This window comes from Thermobia domestica, chromosome 17 (genome assembly GCF_964235325.1).
Source record: "Thermobia domestica chromosome 17, izTheDome1.hap1.1, whole genome shotgun sequence".
Classification (NCBI taxonomy): domain Eukaryota; kingdom Metazoa; phylum Arthropoda; class Insecta; order Zygentoma; family Lepismatidae; genus Thermobia; species Thermobia domestica.
The window spans coordinates 138,235,506-138,253,154 of NC_137470.1; the positions used below are offsets into that span (position 1 = coordinate 138,235,506).

The 17,649-nt window shown below is 35.4% G+C and overlaps 1 protein-coding gene across 2 annotated transcripts in view; it reads right to left on the reverse strand.

Annotated features, from left to right (window-relative positions):
• Positions 1–17,649, reverse strand: part of LOC145674368 (pyrimidodiazepine synthase-like) — a 61,816-nt gene that overhangs the window by 15,316 nt on the left and 28,851 nt on the right. For both annotated transcript variants that reach the window (XM_081744335.1, XM_081744336.1), the window contains 3 exons: positions 15,476–15,581; positions 6,918–7,137; positions 2,972–3,104 (listed from right to left, as the gene is read on the reverse strand). In XM_081744335.1, the coding sequence (XP_081600461.1) occupies positions 2,972–3,104; positions 6,918–7,137; positions 15,476–15,581 (459 nt within the window). The remainder of the gene's footprint in view (positions 1–2,971; positions 3,105–6,917; positions 7,138–15,475; positions 15,582–17,649) is intronic.

The window sequence follows — 17,649 nt, forward strand, 5'->3', positions numbered from 1 at the left end:
ACAAACTGAAAAGAAATTGGAAGCCTTTTCACTTCTTTTCTCCACTCCCTTTCTCTTCTTCAGGGTTCCTACTGATCTAAAGAAGTTATTTCCCTGACTTTCCCCTGACCTCTAGCAGGAAATTCCCCGACTTTCATTACAGGTGTCGGATGACGTCATAAAAATAAGGAATAAATAACTGAATATTTACATATTAGAATTCATTCTATACAGACAAATAGTAATAAATTGCTCATACGTACATTCCACTTACCTTCCCCAAATATCTATCATAATAGTTGGGTAGGCTGAAATTGGTGCACAATTAATGTTACAAAATTATTCTTTTATAAAATTTCTGACATTCCCTGATTTCCACTCTTTTTTTTCCATGAGCTACCCGTACCCGCACCATTTTCCCTAAGTTTTCCCTGACTTCCCTGACCAGTAGGAGCCCTGTTCTTTCTCCTCTGTTTGCCTGCTATTTTAAGGACTTTGGTCCATCTAAAACTTTTAAACATATTTGTTCTCTGTGGCTGTGTGTGTGTCTGAGAGAGAGAAAATCTCAAGAAGGCCACTCCAGTATCTTGCATAAATCTCATTCTTCCCGTGCGAAGAAGAGTACATTTTAGCTAGTGTTTTTATGAAGACAAAACTTAATAAAACAAAAATAAGTAAAATGTTACACGCTATGGGACTTTATAGTATTGTAACAGTCAAGTGGCACATACTGATCGTTCCTTTCAACCCTTTCTTTCTTACAAGTCTATACATCAACACATACACTTAGAGATCAAGTGTTTAAAGGCAGAGTAGTATTCAGTTTTTACTTATTTTCTTGTAATATATACCAGTTTTAACGACACGTTGGAGACACTCGGTCGAAAATTTTCTTTGAGACCAGCCAACTGGGTTTATCTCATCCACACCAGGTAAGTGCCGGGATGGTACATAACAAAGGTCCCAGGCCGTTTCCTTTCCTCCCAAACTTCCCAGGTAATGTGCACACTGAGGAATATCAATCCCTCATACGTGGTGGACTAACATGGCCTTAGCTGCCGAAAGCCCAGAACTTTAATTCCTAACCTTAATCCTTAACGACACGCATTTTTTTTTTCTCTCTAAAGCTCTTAAAATACGTAGAAATAATAATAGTAATTCCTCCTTTATTCCCTCATTTTTGTACTTTTGTTCAAAGCACTGACAGTTCAAGTACAAAATACGCCAACTATGAAAACAAACGCTATTTCTTTTGGTACGGTAAGATGTTATAATATGATTAAAACTTCAAGATTAGTTTCAACTTGACGTTTTCATGCAATAAATCCAATAAAACTTGTAACGATTCAAATTTTCTACAAACTAAAAAATAACCGAAAAATGCAAGTAATTCATTCATTATGCATAATGTTTCACAAAAAAAAAGCCTATTCGTAATTATTCTCAATAGAAATAAATTTCTTTCCGCATATATCACAATTGCGTTTACATTATGTTTTGTTAGATCTGTTGCATATCTATTTTCCTTTTTATTTCCGTTGACAGCTATCCTTACTACGTAGTAATCAGTATCTGGCCGATTTAGTGATTGTAAGAATTGGGGCATAAAGTCGAGATCAAAGGCGGCCACAATGGGACATGAGACATGACAGGAATTGTCTTGATAGGTTTGAGACAATTAGGATTTGGAATTAGATTTCTGGGCTTTAGGCATCTATGGCCATTTTAGCCCGTCACGTTTGAGGGATGACGTCCCTTGGCAATCACACCTATCCGATGAATGGGAAGGAAAAAAGAATTGCGGAAGGAAAGAAACGGCTTGGGACCTCTGTGTTAGGTACCATCCCGGCATTTGCCTGGTGTGAATGAGGGAAAATCAAGGAAAAACCTCATTCAAGATGGCTGGCCTGAAAAAACTGTTACACTTTTTCGACCGAGTGTCCCCACCGGAAATCGAACCTGGGACCGCTCGCACTAAAGGCGAGAGCGTTAGCGACTACGCCACGCGGGGCCACTTGAAACATTTAGTATGTGGTGCTCGTGCAATTGTGCACCAGATATTTTCCTCTATTTGCGAGAGAATACCTTAGTGCAGCGTTTCCCAACCGGTGTGCCGCGAATAGGTCGCTGGTGTGCCGCGAGGAAATCGAAACAAAGTTGTTAATTCTATAGGAATTAAATTGCAAGACATAGGGGAAAATGTATATTTGTATTTCACATTACCGTGAACCTCTACTATGAATCTACAAAAGTTTCATGTTGTGTTACTTTTCTGTACGTTTTTAATGTTGAGAAAAGTATTTGTTATCATTGTCATGACCATTATTGCTTCATTGTTGTTGCAGTTTATTTCGTAACTTGAAATTTTAAAATATCATTCAATCCTTTTGACAAAGCAAACATGCGTAAAAATTACCTACATTTGTGTTTTAAAAGTACAAGAGATTTGTTTATTCGTTTGTTATTTAGTGCTCTTTCTTTTTAGTGAAAGGTTGGATACAGGTTTCGAAAGAGAAAGTGGATTTTTAAAAAACCCAGGTCCTATATTTCACTGCAATTGTTTACTATTTTTAAATTAGAATGAACAATAACCATAATGATGTACCACAAAGGAAAACCAGTCATCGAGCTTTCTTCTCTGTGAGAAGATCAGCAGGCCTAATCACAGAAAAAAATATCACGGTATTTCATATATACAAATAATAATAATAATAATAATAATAATAATAATAATAATAATAATAATAATAATAATAATAATAATAATAATAATAATATCTATATGTATGAGTGTGCCGCGAGAATTCAAGTTACATCTGTAGTGTGCCGCAAGTTGTAAAAGGTTGGGAAACGCTGCCTTAGTGTATTCTCTATGATTTGCTGACCAGCTGTTACATCTCCATGCAACTCACCAGGAAGTTTTACGGACATATACACTTAAGACTAAGGAAATTGTTTTTTTAATGTGTCAAAATTATAAAGAACCACATACCTCCGAAAAACGGCGAGTTTCTTACAACTAATTCCTTTTCAAACAAATCCATCCCAGCAAGTATATCCTTGTAATAGTCTCGATCTGAGTTCTCCGAGAAGTTGAAGAATAGTTTAAACATTGCTGCGATCACCTACAATATAAAAATGTGAATGTCTTAACTAAGTAGCATATTACTTTTGATGGCATTTCCATTATAATCATATGCTGTCTACTACATGATATTTGTTCTCAAATATACGTTTCTGTAAGATTTCTCGCTCTCTCTCTTTTTTTTCTAATCAGTGTATTTATAACAATTATAATATCTATAAATTAAAATGCTAGGTTTATATGTTTGTCTCCAAAGAAAAGTTTTTATATTTGTCTCCAATCCTTTCGACAATGAGATCTCAACAACCACAACTGCTAGAAACGTGCCGTTTTCGCTGGTCGATTCCAAATTTTGTGCAGATTGTCCAGGTCTAATTGAATATTTAAAAGAAAGTGGCCGTTATTTCTTTATTACATTTTTAGGGGTACAATGGAAGTGTTGAAATTTTATAAAAGCATAACATCCTATGAGTTATACATTTCAACATAACATAGTTGTATACAGGGGCTGTGTATTTCTCAGGCGTTTGTTTTATGCCCAAATTATAATAAACGAAGGATGACCATTTCTCCAGCCTAAGATGAATCTTTATTATTTTGAGTGTTTTGCACAATGAACACCATATATCACTGACATTATAATTAATTGTGTGTGTAATGTATTTGCTTATTACATACTGCATACAAGAAGAAAACACGGATCATACATGAATTAGAAACTCCAACCGGAAGTAGGCTCAAATCTTCCAAACTGTGCGATATTGAAACAAATAATCGAAAAAAAAAAAAATCTCTCATTTATGGTACTCCTTGCCGATTTTTATCAAGATGTCTTTGAGGAATAACAAGGAAATTCATCCTCATGGGCTGTGTAGAGAGCGCAGGTTCAGCTAGTCATATATTAATAGTCTTTCGTGTTCTTTAAACAGATATTTAGTAATTACAAGGTGAGGCTATTTCGTGAGGTCACTGTAGAACAAAGAAATAAAAATTGCATATTTATTGATTATAATGAGTAATGTTAGGAAATGCCTCCACAAAAAGTTGAAATAGACCTAACTGAAGTACAGAATTGAAGTTCCCTCTGCAATAGCAACGTAAGTGAAAAATGGAAGTTTTGAGTTACAAAGCTTTTAAACTTAACGTGCAACGTAGTAATTAATAGTAGTAAATCTGTGTATGTATGCCAATGGAAAAAAGTGGTGTAGCACGTGGTCTGTGTTTTGGAGCATAAAATGGCGAATACTAAAAATGCGGAATAATACATAACAGAGATGGAAAAGTGCCCATGTACACTCATGTCCAAAATTATTGTCGCATGTCTATAAATATGTGGTTGTAGGAATATAATTTGATAACGAATTTGCCCGGTATTTCTTATAACGTTAATATGTGTATAATCGGCAAAGACATGCATGTGGCAAATTTCATGTCAAAAGAGCAGTAAATAAGAACAATAAAACGAAAATAAAACTTTCTTGTCTATTTTGCAACATTTTGGTTTACTCACTATAATTTTCGTATTTATAATTTGTTTCCTATGAAATTTACCACAAATATACATTTCCCGATTATACACATAATAATCAGTATTATAAGTACCCTGCAAAATCATACAAGAAGACAGTTATAGATATGCGACAATCATTTTGGACATGAGTGTACCTTGTTATGGCATATCGTTAAGTAGTTGTGGAAAGAAAAAGGGCAGTGGGAACACACAACGACTTGCGTAACAATGTTAGTATAATGCAACACACGAAGACAAAATATGCAATAATCTGAGCGTTGTAGGCAACAAAATCTGGAAATTGTACTGTCATGAGCATCGTTTAAAACTCTAAATCTGATGCGACCATTTCAGATTCAGAATCCGGGAGCGCAAACACAAAAATATCAGCAAGTTTCAGTACGTTCTTGTACTTCCACATAGCAGAGCTTCCACGTCCTTCTTTGAGTTCTTGATTCCCGGTTTGGCTAGTTTCTTGAAGGAGGGTAGAAGGATGTTCATGGTGGTGCCTACACCGAATAGGCTTTCCCTCCTACACCACTATAAGTTTCCGAAACTGACATATTCCATGTGGGGGCTTTTTCACATTCTTTAGGGAAATTTTCACCCTCTCCCTTTTGCCCAATTACTAGTAAATAAAAAAAATCGGATTTAAATCCGGATCCGGCTAGCCGGAATTCGAATTATTCGAAATCCGAATTTGTCCAAATCAACATTTTTGACTGCACTGTTTTTATTTCAACATTAACATCTTGCAACCTTTCCTTGCCAGAGTTCACGATTCTTCTTTTCCTTTCGTCCCTTTTGCTTCTGTCGTTCTTCTTCGACTACATTCCATTTCGATAAAAAAAAAAAAAAAATCAAATATGTATCCGTACCAGTGTTTTCACTTAAACCGACTCTTGCTAACAAAGTTACATACACACGTTGCGTCGCCTTCTCGTATCTACCAGTGCTTGCTTCATTAGCCACAGACAATGGCGCCTTCTGTTTTCTGCATCGGAAAACGGCGACTCAATACTGATTAATACTATTTTTCCCCAGAACTGACGCTTCGAAAATGCACTAGAAGCAACGCAAAAGGAAGGTAAGATCACATGTCTTCTTTTTCTGTTTTACTAGGACTCGAGGTAACTCCACTCACCTTGTTATTGCAGAGGCCTCTTCAATTAATTACTTTGATGTTCTTTATCTTTTACTTTCGAGCGACGAGAGGAGGGATGAAATTATGGTAATCGCGAAAAAATCGAATTCAAAATTTCAACGGGTTTATACGTTTCATAGCCCCTACATACCGAATAAAAGGTACAGGCCACCCAATTAAATTTTCTTGCTCCAATACTTTAAAATAAGTAAGTTGTGCTGCAGTTACGAATGAAATATTTTCTTGTGAAATTAAAAAAAAAAAAATGTTTTCCGGAAATTTTGTCCGAAGAAATCTCACCACAACAGTAAATTACCCCCTGTGGATACCGGTATTCTGATGGAAGTAACTTATGCAATGTTATAGGAATATTCATTTATGAAATATGACCAAATTCGCTTGAGTCGTTTCTGAGAAAGTGCTCTGAAAACAATTTCACCCCAAGAGTAAATTACCGCTTGGGTATATTTATGTAAGAAGTAATTTATGCAATATTATAGAATTATTAGTGAAATTATATGTATATGACCAAATTCGCCTGAGTCGTTTACGAGGAAATCGTCCGAAATAAACAAATAAATAAATAAAAGGTACGGTTTACCGCATTAAACTTTATCGCTCTCACATCTTAAATTCAACAATATTAAGCTGTCATTATTATAGAAACATTTGTCTGTGAAATATGAACAAAATTATAATACGCGTTTTAGGAAAACTGTACCTAATGAAACATCCAAGAACAAACTACCTCCATGGATTTTTCATATGTATGTATCTATGTAACTAAAGTATGTATGTGACCATACTCCTCAACTTGGCAACGGTTTTGTACTATTGGTGGCAGATATGTTTATTTTTATAGACTTTCTCGTCAGTTCGACATCAACAAAGAATATTGCAGTTTTCTGTACAGAAAATGAAATAAGGGCTTCCGTGTTTTATGTACGACAGTACATTCAAGCATATGGGCTAACAAAATTTAAAATAACTCCTTTCTTTTTAATTATATGTATATATAAAATACTGACTAGGTTCGAGAAGCCCCTTGGGATGACTTGTAATCTAAAATAACTTGTTATTCCTAAGGTTAAGCTTATGGCTCTTAGCTAAACGGAAACATTATGTTATCAAAACCAACTTTCGGCAGATACGGCTTTTACCTTCGGATAGTATACATTTAATAAAAAAAATCGTAATACCTTATTGAAGTGCTCAATTAAAATTTTATCCTTTGCCTTTTTCAATGGGTCCTTTGGATATAGAGGTCGCTGAGGATATTTTTCTTCTAGAAAATCGGAAATGATTAGGCTCTCATAGATAACATTCCCATCGACCACCAACGCCGGAACTTTACCCAATGGGTTCATCTCAAACAACCAGTCTGGCTTCTCTGTTAGATTCACGTTCACAACGTCGTACCTATAATAAAATAAAAAAAAAAAAAGATAAAATATGTACCGAATTAGTTCCGTTATAGATCAGAAAAATATTTGAAGTGTATCTTTAAGATTACTTAAATACTAGCTGAACCTGCGCTCTCTACATAGCGCATCATTCGCATATAAGCATAAATCTCCTTCTCATTCCTCACAACATATGTACATGTCCCTTTACAGACGCAAGTGAAAGAAATCTTGATAAAAAAAATAGGCAAGGGGTATCATAAAGGGGAGATTTTTTCGATTATTTTTTCTCAATATTTCGCACAGTTTGCAAGATTTGAGCCTATTTCCGGTTGGAGTTTCTAATTCATGTATGATCAGTGTTTTCTTTCTTCTTGCACGCAGTATGTAATAAGCAAATACATCATATATACAATTAATTATAATGTCAGTTATATATGGTGTTCATTGGGCAAAACACTCAAAAAAATATTTATCTTAGACTCGAGAAATGCTTATCCTTCCTTTTTCATTATTATTTGGCCATGAAACATACGCCTGAGACACATACAACCCCAATATACAACAATGTGGTGTTGGAATGTAAAACGCGTAGGATATGATGCTTTAGTTTGCTTTTTTAATTTCAACGCTTCCAGTGTACCCTAAAACTGGAATAAAGAAATATTGCCCATGTCTTTTTTAAATATTCAATTAGAACTGGACAATCTACGCAAATTTTGCAGTCGATCAGTGAAAACATCATCTTTCTAGAGCCTGTAGTTTCCGAGATCTCATTGTCGAAAGGGTTGGCCACAAACATATAAATTTCCAGAAACATATAGTTTAAAAGAACTCCAAAGATGGCAGTATAGTTCATTTGGATTCATTTTGGAGAAGGCTTATTAAAATACAAAGGTTTTGAACACCAATTTCATATCATAAACTTTATGAAAAAGATATAGTTAACTAATTTAGACTATTTAAAGTACAAATACTTAAACTGTTTGTCTCTGTTAAACGTGAAATCACACACAACCGTAAATGAAAGATTTGAAAGCTAAAGTTATAGGTTGGAACTCGGGCACTTTTAACTGCTATTGTAGCATTTTAATAGATAGATAAGATACACAAAGTTTTTAAACTAAACACGACAAGATACTAATCAAGGCTATGTGAAAAAAATATATAAAAACAAGCACGTAACCGTTTCAACACACTACCAGTGTATTCATTACACTTCCACTCTTTCTGGCTACTTCGGAGATCCTTTAGAATAAACCAGCATTTTTAGGAGGTAAAAAGGGAAGAATAAAAATTACCCATATTATTTAAATTGGAGTTTTTTTTTATTTATTTATTTATTTTTGTTTTTCATTAGAGTGAAGCTTCTCTTTACTAGACTTACGCCTTCGTTTGTTCGGATACTCCTCCGAAATCCTGAACGTTCTTCACCAAATTTGACATGACTCGAGAGCGCGCGCTGAGTGTTGTAAAGGAGTGGCATATTCCGATCGGACATACCATTAAGGAATAATCACCGAAAAGCGAGATGCCCACAGATTTAACATTGGAAAACCATTTGGCACGCGAATTCTCGTTGTAAACTATTGAAAGTATAAATTTCAGCATTAGAATTAGGGCGAAGCCATTTTCGTTAAGTTCTGCGAGCCATTTTTCAAAGTTGTGCTGCACTAAAAATTCTATGAATAACCAATAAACTTCAATCGCTTCGCTCCAAATTTAGAATTAATGCATACTGTACTAATTTATTTATTTGCTTTAAATCTCATGTTTTAGGAAAGTGGAATAAAAACTAAAAATTCGGTATGCTTATAGATTTTTGATAGCGTTATCTAAACAAGTCGCAAGAAATAAAAATTTCCACGTTTAGTGGGGTTTCATGACAAACGGAAAAATCTTTCCCCACGTTATCCAAATATTAGGCAGTTTGTAACCTCCCAGAAATAGTAAACAGGAAAATTGCCAAAAGTGAATATTTTTTGTTTCTAGGGGTCTCAAAGGGAGAAGAAAAAAATGCCCTCGTGAATCAAATGGAATTTTTGAATTAAAAAAAAAAATAGTTCCAGTTGGAATAGAAACTTAAAATTTGGCATGCTCGTAGATTTTTGAAACTGACAAACAAGAAAATCGTCAAAAATAAAGGTCTCCTATTTTGGGGAGTTCCATGAGCTTTTAAAATTAGACGTTATGTATTTTTATCCTTAATCGTGATGCCTCAAGAGAAACAAAAAATGCTTCTTAATCCTCGTAAGGAACTCTTGTTTCGATCATTTTTTTTTTTTTTTTTTTTCGATACTCCATCATCTTTCAAAATTGAGATCTTGTCAAATCTAAACGTCCATAACTACTGATCGTAAAGAAAGAGTGAAAAAGTGTTTGAACAAAAAGTAGAAACAATATTAGTTAAAGTTCTAAGGTAATTAATAAGGGATAATGATCTGTACCTTCCTTACCATTGATCCTAGAGAAAAAACGGGAGTCTTAACCAAAAGCTCACAAAATCAGAACCCACGTCAACATCATACAATAAGCTGAAATTTTGTGGATGATAAAGACTGCTGTAAAAATAAAATGAGAGTGAACAAAGTGTTATGAAGCAAAGGCTGAAATATGATATGTGAGGTTGTAGGTCAAGGAAATGAGGTGGTCTGGAGACTAGCACTGTTATCTATATATTCAACATAGGTTTATATATTTGTCTCCAAATGAAAGTGTATATATTTGTCTCCAATCCTTTCGACAATGAGATCTCGAAAACCACAAGTGCTAGAAACGTGCCGTTTTCGCTGGTCAATTACAAATATTTTGCAGATTGTCCAGTTCTAACTGAATACTAAAAAATCTTATTTCTTTATTACAGGTTTTACGGGTACACTGGGAGTGCTGAAATTTTAAAAAAGTATATAATCTTATCCTAAGAGTTATACATTTCAACACCACATAGTCGTATATATGGGTTGTATACCTATCAGGCGTTTGCTTTCTGGATAATGAAAAAAGAAAGATAACCATTTCTCCAATCTAAGATCAATCTTTATTGTTTGGAGTGTTTTGCCCAATAAACACAATATATCATTGACATTATAATTAGTTGTGTATGTAATGTATTTGCTTATTACATACTGCATGCAACAAAAAAGAAAACATTGATCATACATGAATTAGAAATTCCAACCGGAAGTGGGTTCAAATCTCGCAAACGGTGCGAGATATTGAAAAAAATCTCCCCTTTATGGTACCCCTTGCCAATTTTTATTAATACGTCTTTCACTTGTCACTGTAAAGAAACATGTACAGATGTTGTGAGAAATGACAAGGAAATTCAAACTCTTAGTGAATGATGCGATGGGTACAGAGCGCAGGTTCAGCTAGGATATAATTATAATATTTAATCATCAAATTTACTTTGAAGTACGGGCTAGTATTAAATGTAAAAGGGTGTCCTAATGAACTATACCAACAAACAGTAAAAAACTGCAAAATGAAATTCTAAAAAGTACAGAAAAAAAGAAAGTTGATGTGAGTTTCCCACAGCTAGTGACGAAGGCAAAAAAGACTACTCAAACAGTTACATGCAATTAAAGTTCATTAGGACGAAATAACATATTTTTAACAAATTATATAAAAATGTATCAAATCACATCTTTAACTAATATTACATTAACCGTACAATCAACAAGTTCATATCTGCTATGCGTAGTATCAAGGGGTTGAGGGGCGTAAAATTTCCCGCACTCTTTTCAAGTAATTACACTATATCTACTGAAGTTAAATTAATACTTTAAACTAATAACTGAAACCTCTCAAGTAGTTCCACTTCACATTTATCGCAAATGGTTACATATATGACACCGTTTACATTTGTAAAGCACAAACATCTGTTACATTGCAATCTGAACTTGGGTTTTGTGCTGGTAGCGTATGTATTTACGTCCAACTTTAGAATAAAAATTATCACGCTCTTGTAACCTTCACTGTTTAGACAAGACAAAAGTAAGACATTCCATACAAAGCAATTTTATTCATTGAAAGTATGATGATTTACACCGACGTTTCCTTGGTATTTCTAGACTCCTTTGGCGACTGTGATGAATTACACGTGTCAAATTAAGGGTACAATAACCCTAGGCTTACACTGATCCGAGTATCGAGATAGGGAGGTTAATGACTAGGCCAATTAGTTCAAGTTTTATCAGGGCATTCGTCTGTGAAAAAGAACTTTTAAAAAAATCAGTCAGAGCGTTTGCTGCAGGGATTGAACCCACCTGTCTTCAGAGTGCCAACTTAGTGCCACTGCACAACAGATAGTAGAGAGCCGGGATGGCTCTGATATTAACAAGTGATATTTACATTTTCTTACACAGATTTGCAACTTTCACCTATCCCCTCATGTAAGAGGGATGAAGTACCTAAACGACTACACAACCTGGAAAAAAAAAATGAAATCTGAGTTTTCCGTCCCACGGTTATGCCGGTTAGGCTAAACGAGACGGTGATGAGTAATGAATGAAATGGTTGAATGAAAATGGGAGGTAACGGGATAACCCCGAGAAAACCCACGCACACGGTGTTTGTCCACCACAAAGTTCGCTTGGCGGGGGCTGGGATCGAACCCAGGACCACAAGCACCACTGGTGAACGCTCTACCACTGAGCCACCGCGGCCCCTACACAACCTGGAGAAGGGATAGGGAAAGTAGCGGTCAAGTATAGGTAACACGCCGATATTTTCTTTCCGTAACAAACAAAACAAACAAACAAAAAAAAACTCCGGAAAACTCCAGCCAGGATGACTGTCCCGAGCCAAACCTCCTGAGTCCGAGCAAATTGTCTACTAACTGACCTACAGTTGCTCGGTAGCCACAACTCAATGCTTTTTCTCAGGATCTCAACATGCACGACATATCACAATTTCATTCATTTTCACCGAAATTCAGAATATCGTTATATTTGACGGTTTTCAAAAAAGTGGTCCTGTAGTGGCCAAACGGTTAATGGTTGGTGGTTCTGCCCATTGAGACTTTTTCTCAGGATCACAATACCTACACCATATCACGGTTTCAAGCAATTCCACCGAAATCCAGAATATCGTTATCTTCGGCTGTTTTAAAGTGGCCTCATAGTGGCCGAACGGCCACTGATTGATGGCTGTGCCCACTGAGACTTTTCCTAAGGATCACAAGATCTACAATGTATCACTGTTTCAGTGATTTTCATCATAATCCAGAATCTTGTTATCTTCGGTTGTTTAAAACTGTTTTCAAAAAAGTGGCCTCATAGTGGCCAAACGGTTAGTGATTCGTGGTTGTACTCATTGAGATTTTTTCTCAGAATCATAATATCTACAATATATCACGGTTTCAAGTAATTTCACCGAAATCCAATTCCCATAAGAATTGTGCGGGGTCCTATGTATTCAGAAATGGTCAGAACGGGCAGAGTTGTCAACAGCGTCGTCATAGTCAAGTTAGTTGCCCACTAGATTTGAATACTTGTCAGGATGGATCTCAGCTTGTACATACAAACCAATTATCCTGTAAGTAACCTTCATTTAATTAAGCTAAGAAGCGACATACAAGAAGTTCCGTGCATGGAGGTCTTCCTCCATAACAGGCTTAATCTGTTTTAAATTCATAATTTCTGTATTATTTATTAAATTTGTAACTTCCTTTTCAATTCAATGTAACTTGTATTAATAATAAAGATGTATCTAAATTAGTGTGTTTTTCTATCAAGGTTACTAGAAACCATTTCAACTGTTCAGTTATTCTCATGAATTATGTATATTATTGAGAATTCTCCGACTCAAAAATAACGGTAATTCACACCTGAATATAAGCAATACCCTACAATGATTTATTCAAATTAGTAAACCAACCTCTCTATTTTAAAGTTATGAAACACATCAGAACGCTAAATCGATTCAAAATAAATAAGTAAATAAATAAATAAAATAAATACTTCTCGCTATGGGCGCCCACAGAAAAATTTTCAGGGGAGGGCAAAGGTTTGTATCATGATTCAGAGTACTCTCATATTTGAAAGGGTTATATTTAGTAGATGCCTTGTACGGTACTAAAAGCCAATTATTCCTGTATGCTTTACTGCAAACATAGTATTAGTCTATATAATATTAATTTGAGCTCTGTTAGTAGTATATTTGGGATCTCACAGGTGAGTATTAGGTTAACGTGTGAGGTCTCCAGAGAACAGTAAAGTCAGGAAATCAAACTTAGAGGAGGGTGGGGGTGGAAAATGCCCTTCCCTGCGGGCGCCCATGCTTCTCGCTCTCTTATCGTTTTCGCTGTATGTAAATCAATATTGTGATCCAAATTTGAAAGAAAACCTATGTACGCTCTAGACAGCAAATAGTCGAAGTTCGTTTTCTGGAAAGCTAAAACAAAAGATAACAAACATAAGCGAAAGTATGAAAACAAGTATTAAATTAAGAAATCATACAGGCGAAAACCAAAGCCGATGAAAATATGAACTGGCTTCATTGTAAACAAGATGACTTATTTTGGGCTCACTTTCGACTCACTTTGGTCACTAGGTTTTGCATTGGTCTTGAATCTTCACACATCGAGAAAGAATTTTGGCATAAGGATAATGGCTATTATTAATCCAGGATCAGCTTCTTGTATATTGTAAGTGTAACCTGTATTTTTTACTGTTATGTTGAAAGACATAAAACAAGAATATCCTTGAATACGAAGTCTTCCGTAGACAGGATTTTTTTTTTTTTTTTTTTTTATTTTCAAACGAAAATTCTATATCATGTTCACAATTTGTATATTCATTATTTAAATTTTCATTAATCTGAATGATGTAAAATGAATTTCTTACTTAAATTAGCTTATTAAAAGATGCATCTGAATTTGTTTTTCCACACTACCGGCTATTATAGGTAGTATTCAGTTCTTTAGTTTTATTCAGTTTGAGATATATATTAATAAAGAGGTTCTGCGTCTTCATTTAACCTACATATTTAACCAGTTGAGAATGCTCCAAGAGTATTGTCAGAACGAACTTAAAGAGAATGAAGAGATGGAGCGGGAAGGATAACTGTGATTGTTCTACATGCAAAAGCAAATCTTTTTACCGCACCTTCTCTTTCTCGCAAAATATCATCTCTCTACGACTTACGGTTCCCGAGATATGGCTCCTTGAATCTCCTGAAATTCTAACTTTTTTTAGCCAATATCTGGGGAAAGGTGGTCAGTTTGCCAGTAGCCAGTTGTCCAGTGGCCAGCGGTTACTATTTACTACCAAAATGTTAACCATTCTCTTAGGTATTGATGAACACCACCATCATCATCTCTGACTTATGGTTCCAGAGATATGAATTCTTAAATCTCCGGAAATCGGCCGTTTTTTCGTCAATATCTCGGGAACGGTAAGAGTGACGCGAAAAATTCCATCACTTTCTCAGATAGTTTTTGATGCTTTATCGAAGGGAGGGCTCAAAATTGAAAAGAGCGCAAATAACAGACGGACAGACACACAGACATAGAGACTTCAGTAACGAACTTTTTAAGTTCGTTGAAAATATTTCTCTACGCTAAATGAGATGGACGATTAGTTAAGCTGAATTATTATGGAAGAGTTGGTGGAACGGAAATGTGGGAGGAACGGGAGAACCCTGAGAAAATCAAACGGACACGATGTTGCCCCCTACTAATTGTCATGGTCTGGAATCGAACCAGGGATCAAGCGTACCACAAGGTGAATATTCTACCATTGAGCAACTGTGTCTTCACCCCATTCCAGGTTTTTTTTTTAAATTTAAGGTTATTTTATATATGAAGGGTAAGGGGAAAAAACAAGGAATGTCACAAAACTGCATTTTCGAGAAAACAGCGTTTTAATATTGAAAACCGCGTACAAAGAATAGGGTTATGAAATCTTTTGCCACTTTTTACATGAACATTTCTACATCTACCCATGCATGGCATAGACAGTCAAAGAGTGCCAAGAGTCACCAACAGATAGGAGAAAGCACCCGAAAAAGCACATACATGGACATTCCTTGTTTTTTCCCCGTACCCTTCATATATATATATATTAGAAACTTTATATTCCGAATTCATGAAATATGCAACCCCTCATCCTTTGTCGAGTGATTAGTGCGCGTACCTACATAGCCTCGCTGCTGATAAACGATATAAACGTAGCTGATAAACGATATAAACGTAAAATCAATCAATGAAATATGCAGTACACATGAATCCATAAAATTAAATATAAACCATAATATACATTCGACCCAAAGAATAAACTTAGAAGTCAGTTTAGATAGACATTATATTTTGAGGCACACTATATAGAGCCAAAGTTTCAATAAATACTTACGGTATTTTTTTGGCGTCTAATACTAGATGAACACGTTGGGCGTAAGGGCAAAATCTCATGCTGTACATTCGTAATTTGTCCTTTTGAAGAGGCGGACATGGAGATCCTGAAAAAAATAAAGATGATGATAAAGCACCAGGCAGGAACAGCACAAATATGTAAAATAGTATATCCAAGTGTTTAATAACGGAAATAATCAGTACCAGTAGTTTCGAACTACAGGAGAACATTTCCAAATTAACACCTTCTTTACTTACATATTCACAGTTAAAAATATCATACCGTGGTACGTGGGGTCACTGGTTCGATTCTCCACCAAGTAAGTTGGTAGTGGGCAACATCATGTTCGTGTTTTTTTTTTCGGGTACTCCCGTTTTTCCCACATTATCATTCCACCATTTCTTATATAGATATACCATATTGACTTGACACCTAGTCTTCCGTTCCAAGCGCTGCTATCGGCTGAAGGAATTCCACTCCCTTTCTCTTGTTTACCAACAGCTGAACCCTTATTGGCTCAACGCGTGGGTGTGTTGAGGGTGAAAGCTTTAGTTAGCATTTTTTGTCACAGATCAAGACATTTTAGTAGCACTATAACATCATTCACTTGCCTTAATCATCCATCTCCCTTAGCCTAAAGGGAATACCCATGGCACTATAAACTGAAAGATTTAAAAAAAAAATTCACAAACACATGTGCGTGGGTTTTCTCGGGGTTCTCCCGTTTCCTCTCACTTTCTTCATTCCACCATTTTTTTCCTTTCTCATCATCACCATCCCCTTTAACCAACACGGCATAACCATGGGACATAAAATTGTGAAATATTCCATTTAATTTTATTTCAAGAAATGCGTGATGTACAACTACACGTGTTTCAGTAGCTGTACGTTTGCATGCCAGTCTTTTATTGTTTGACTTTCGTACGAACTCTATCATAACTCGTCAACAAGACACTGTGACGGGAAACTGTCTAGTCACATAAACTGTGCAAAATGTACAGTAATAAAAGTTAGGTTGAAGGTTGTTTCAAATTCGAATTCTATTGGCTTAAAGACTGAAGCAGACCCCAACACTAACGTTAATATCACTAAAATTGTACATATTATGTGATTACTTATTTTCTGAAGGTGTAATTTTGATTATTTGAAATATTTCAGTAACAACGTAATAATCAGTTTCTCAACCAGTAATTAGCAGATAAAAAATCCGTTTAAAGTTTTTTTTTTTTTTTTTTTTTTTTTTTTGCCAAATCACATTCAGAATCAGATCTATAGGATGGTTGTAAATCCAATACCTATTTTTAATTGATTATTCTAGAAACTAGCATTAGCTCCAGCTAGCGTCTAATATTGTTTACTAATGTGAGGTTTACCATTTATGATTTCAGAAGCTGATCTAGTGAAAACCGCAAAATGGCTAGCGCATGCAGCGTAGAAGACAGAACTAAGATTGCGGCCAAGTATGAAGTTTGGAGGTTGGAGGACGGTCGCACGCAATCCTGATCTAATCCCATGCAACTTCTTCCTTTGGGATCTGGCTAAGGAATAAGTGTACAAGTTAAAACCAAGGGCTATTAACAGTATTGAACAACAGATTTATGAAGAGTTTGCAGATGTTCCAGTTGAGATGTTAAGAGGAGCCGTAAATTGTGTTCCTAAAAGATTTCAGAAGTGTATAGAAAATGCGGGTGCATGCGTTGAAATGTAACTTAATAACCAAATGGTACACCCTAATAACGTATTCAATGGAAATAGAACTGTGATAGGCTGTTTACTTTTTGAAATATTTATTGTTACGAACAGGAACTGACTTTACAACCACCCAATACATATCTTACTATGATAAAATAATAGCAAAGAGGTTTATGAAATAAAAATGGAATTTACAGATTGGATAAAAAGTCGTGGCAACACTGTTCCCACGTCAGAGGGGTGTGTCTCAGCACTACAAGAATTACGTATACGATAACGAAATACGAGGTCAAAGTGTGGCGAATGGTAACGACTGTATGTAAAGCCAGATTGTCATTTTACAAGAATCTTGTAGCTGTCATTAATAAAATCTTGCAACCCTACAATATTTCTCCATGTAACCATTGTCTTGAAAGGGTCACACAACATTTTTTTTTCTCCATCTTGCAAAGAATCAAACCATGTGCAACTTTCTGGGACGT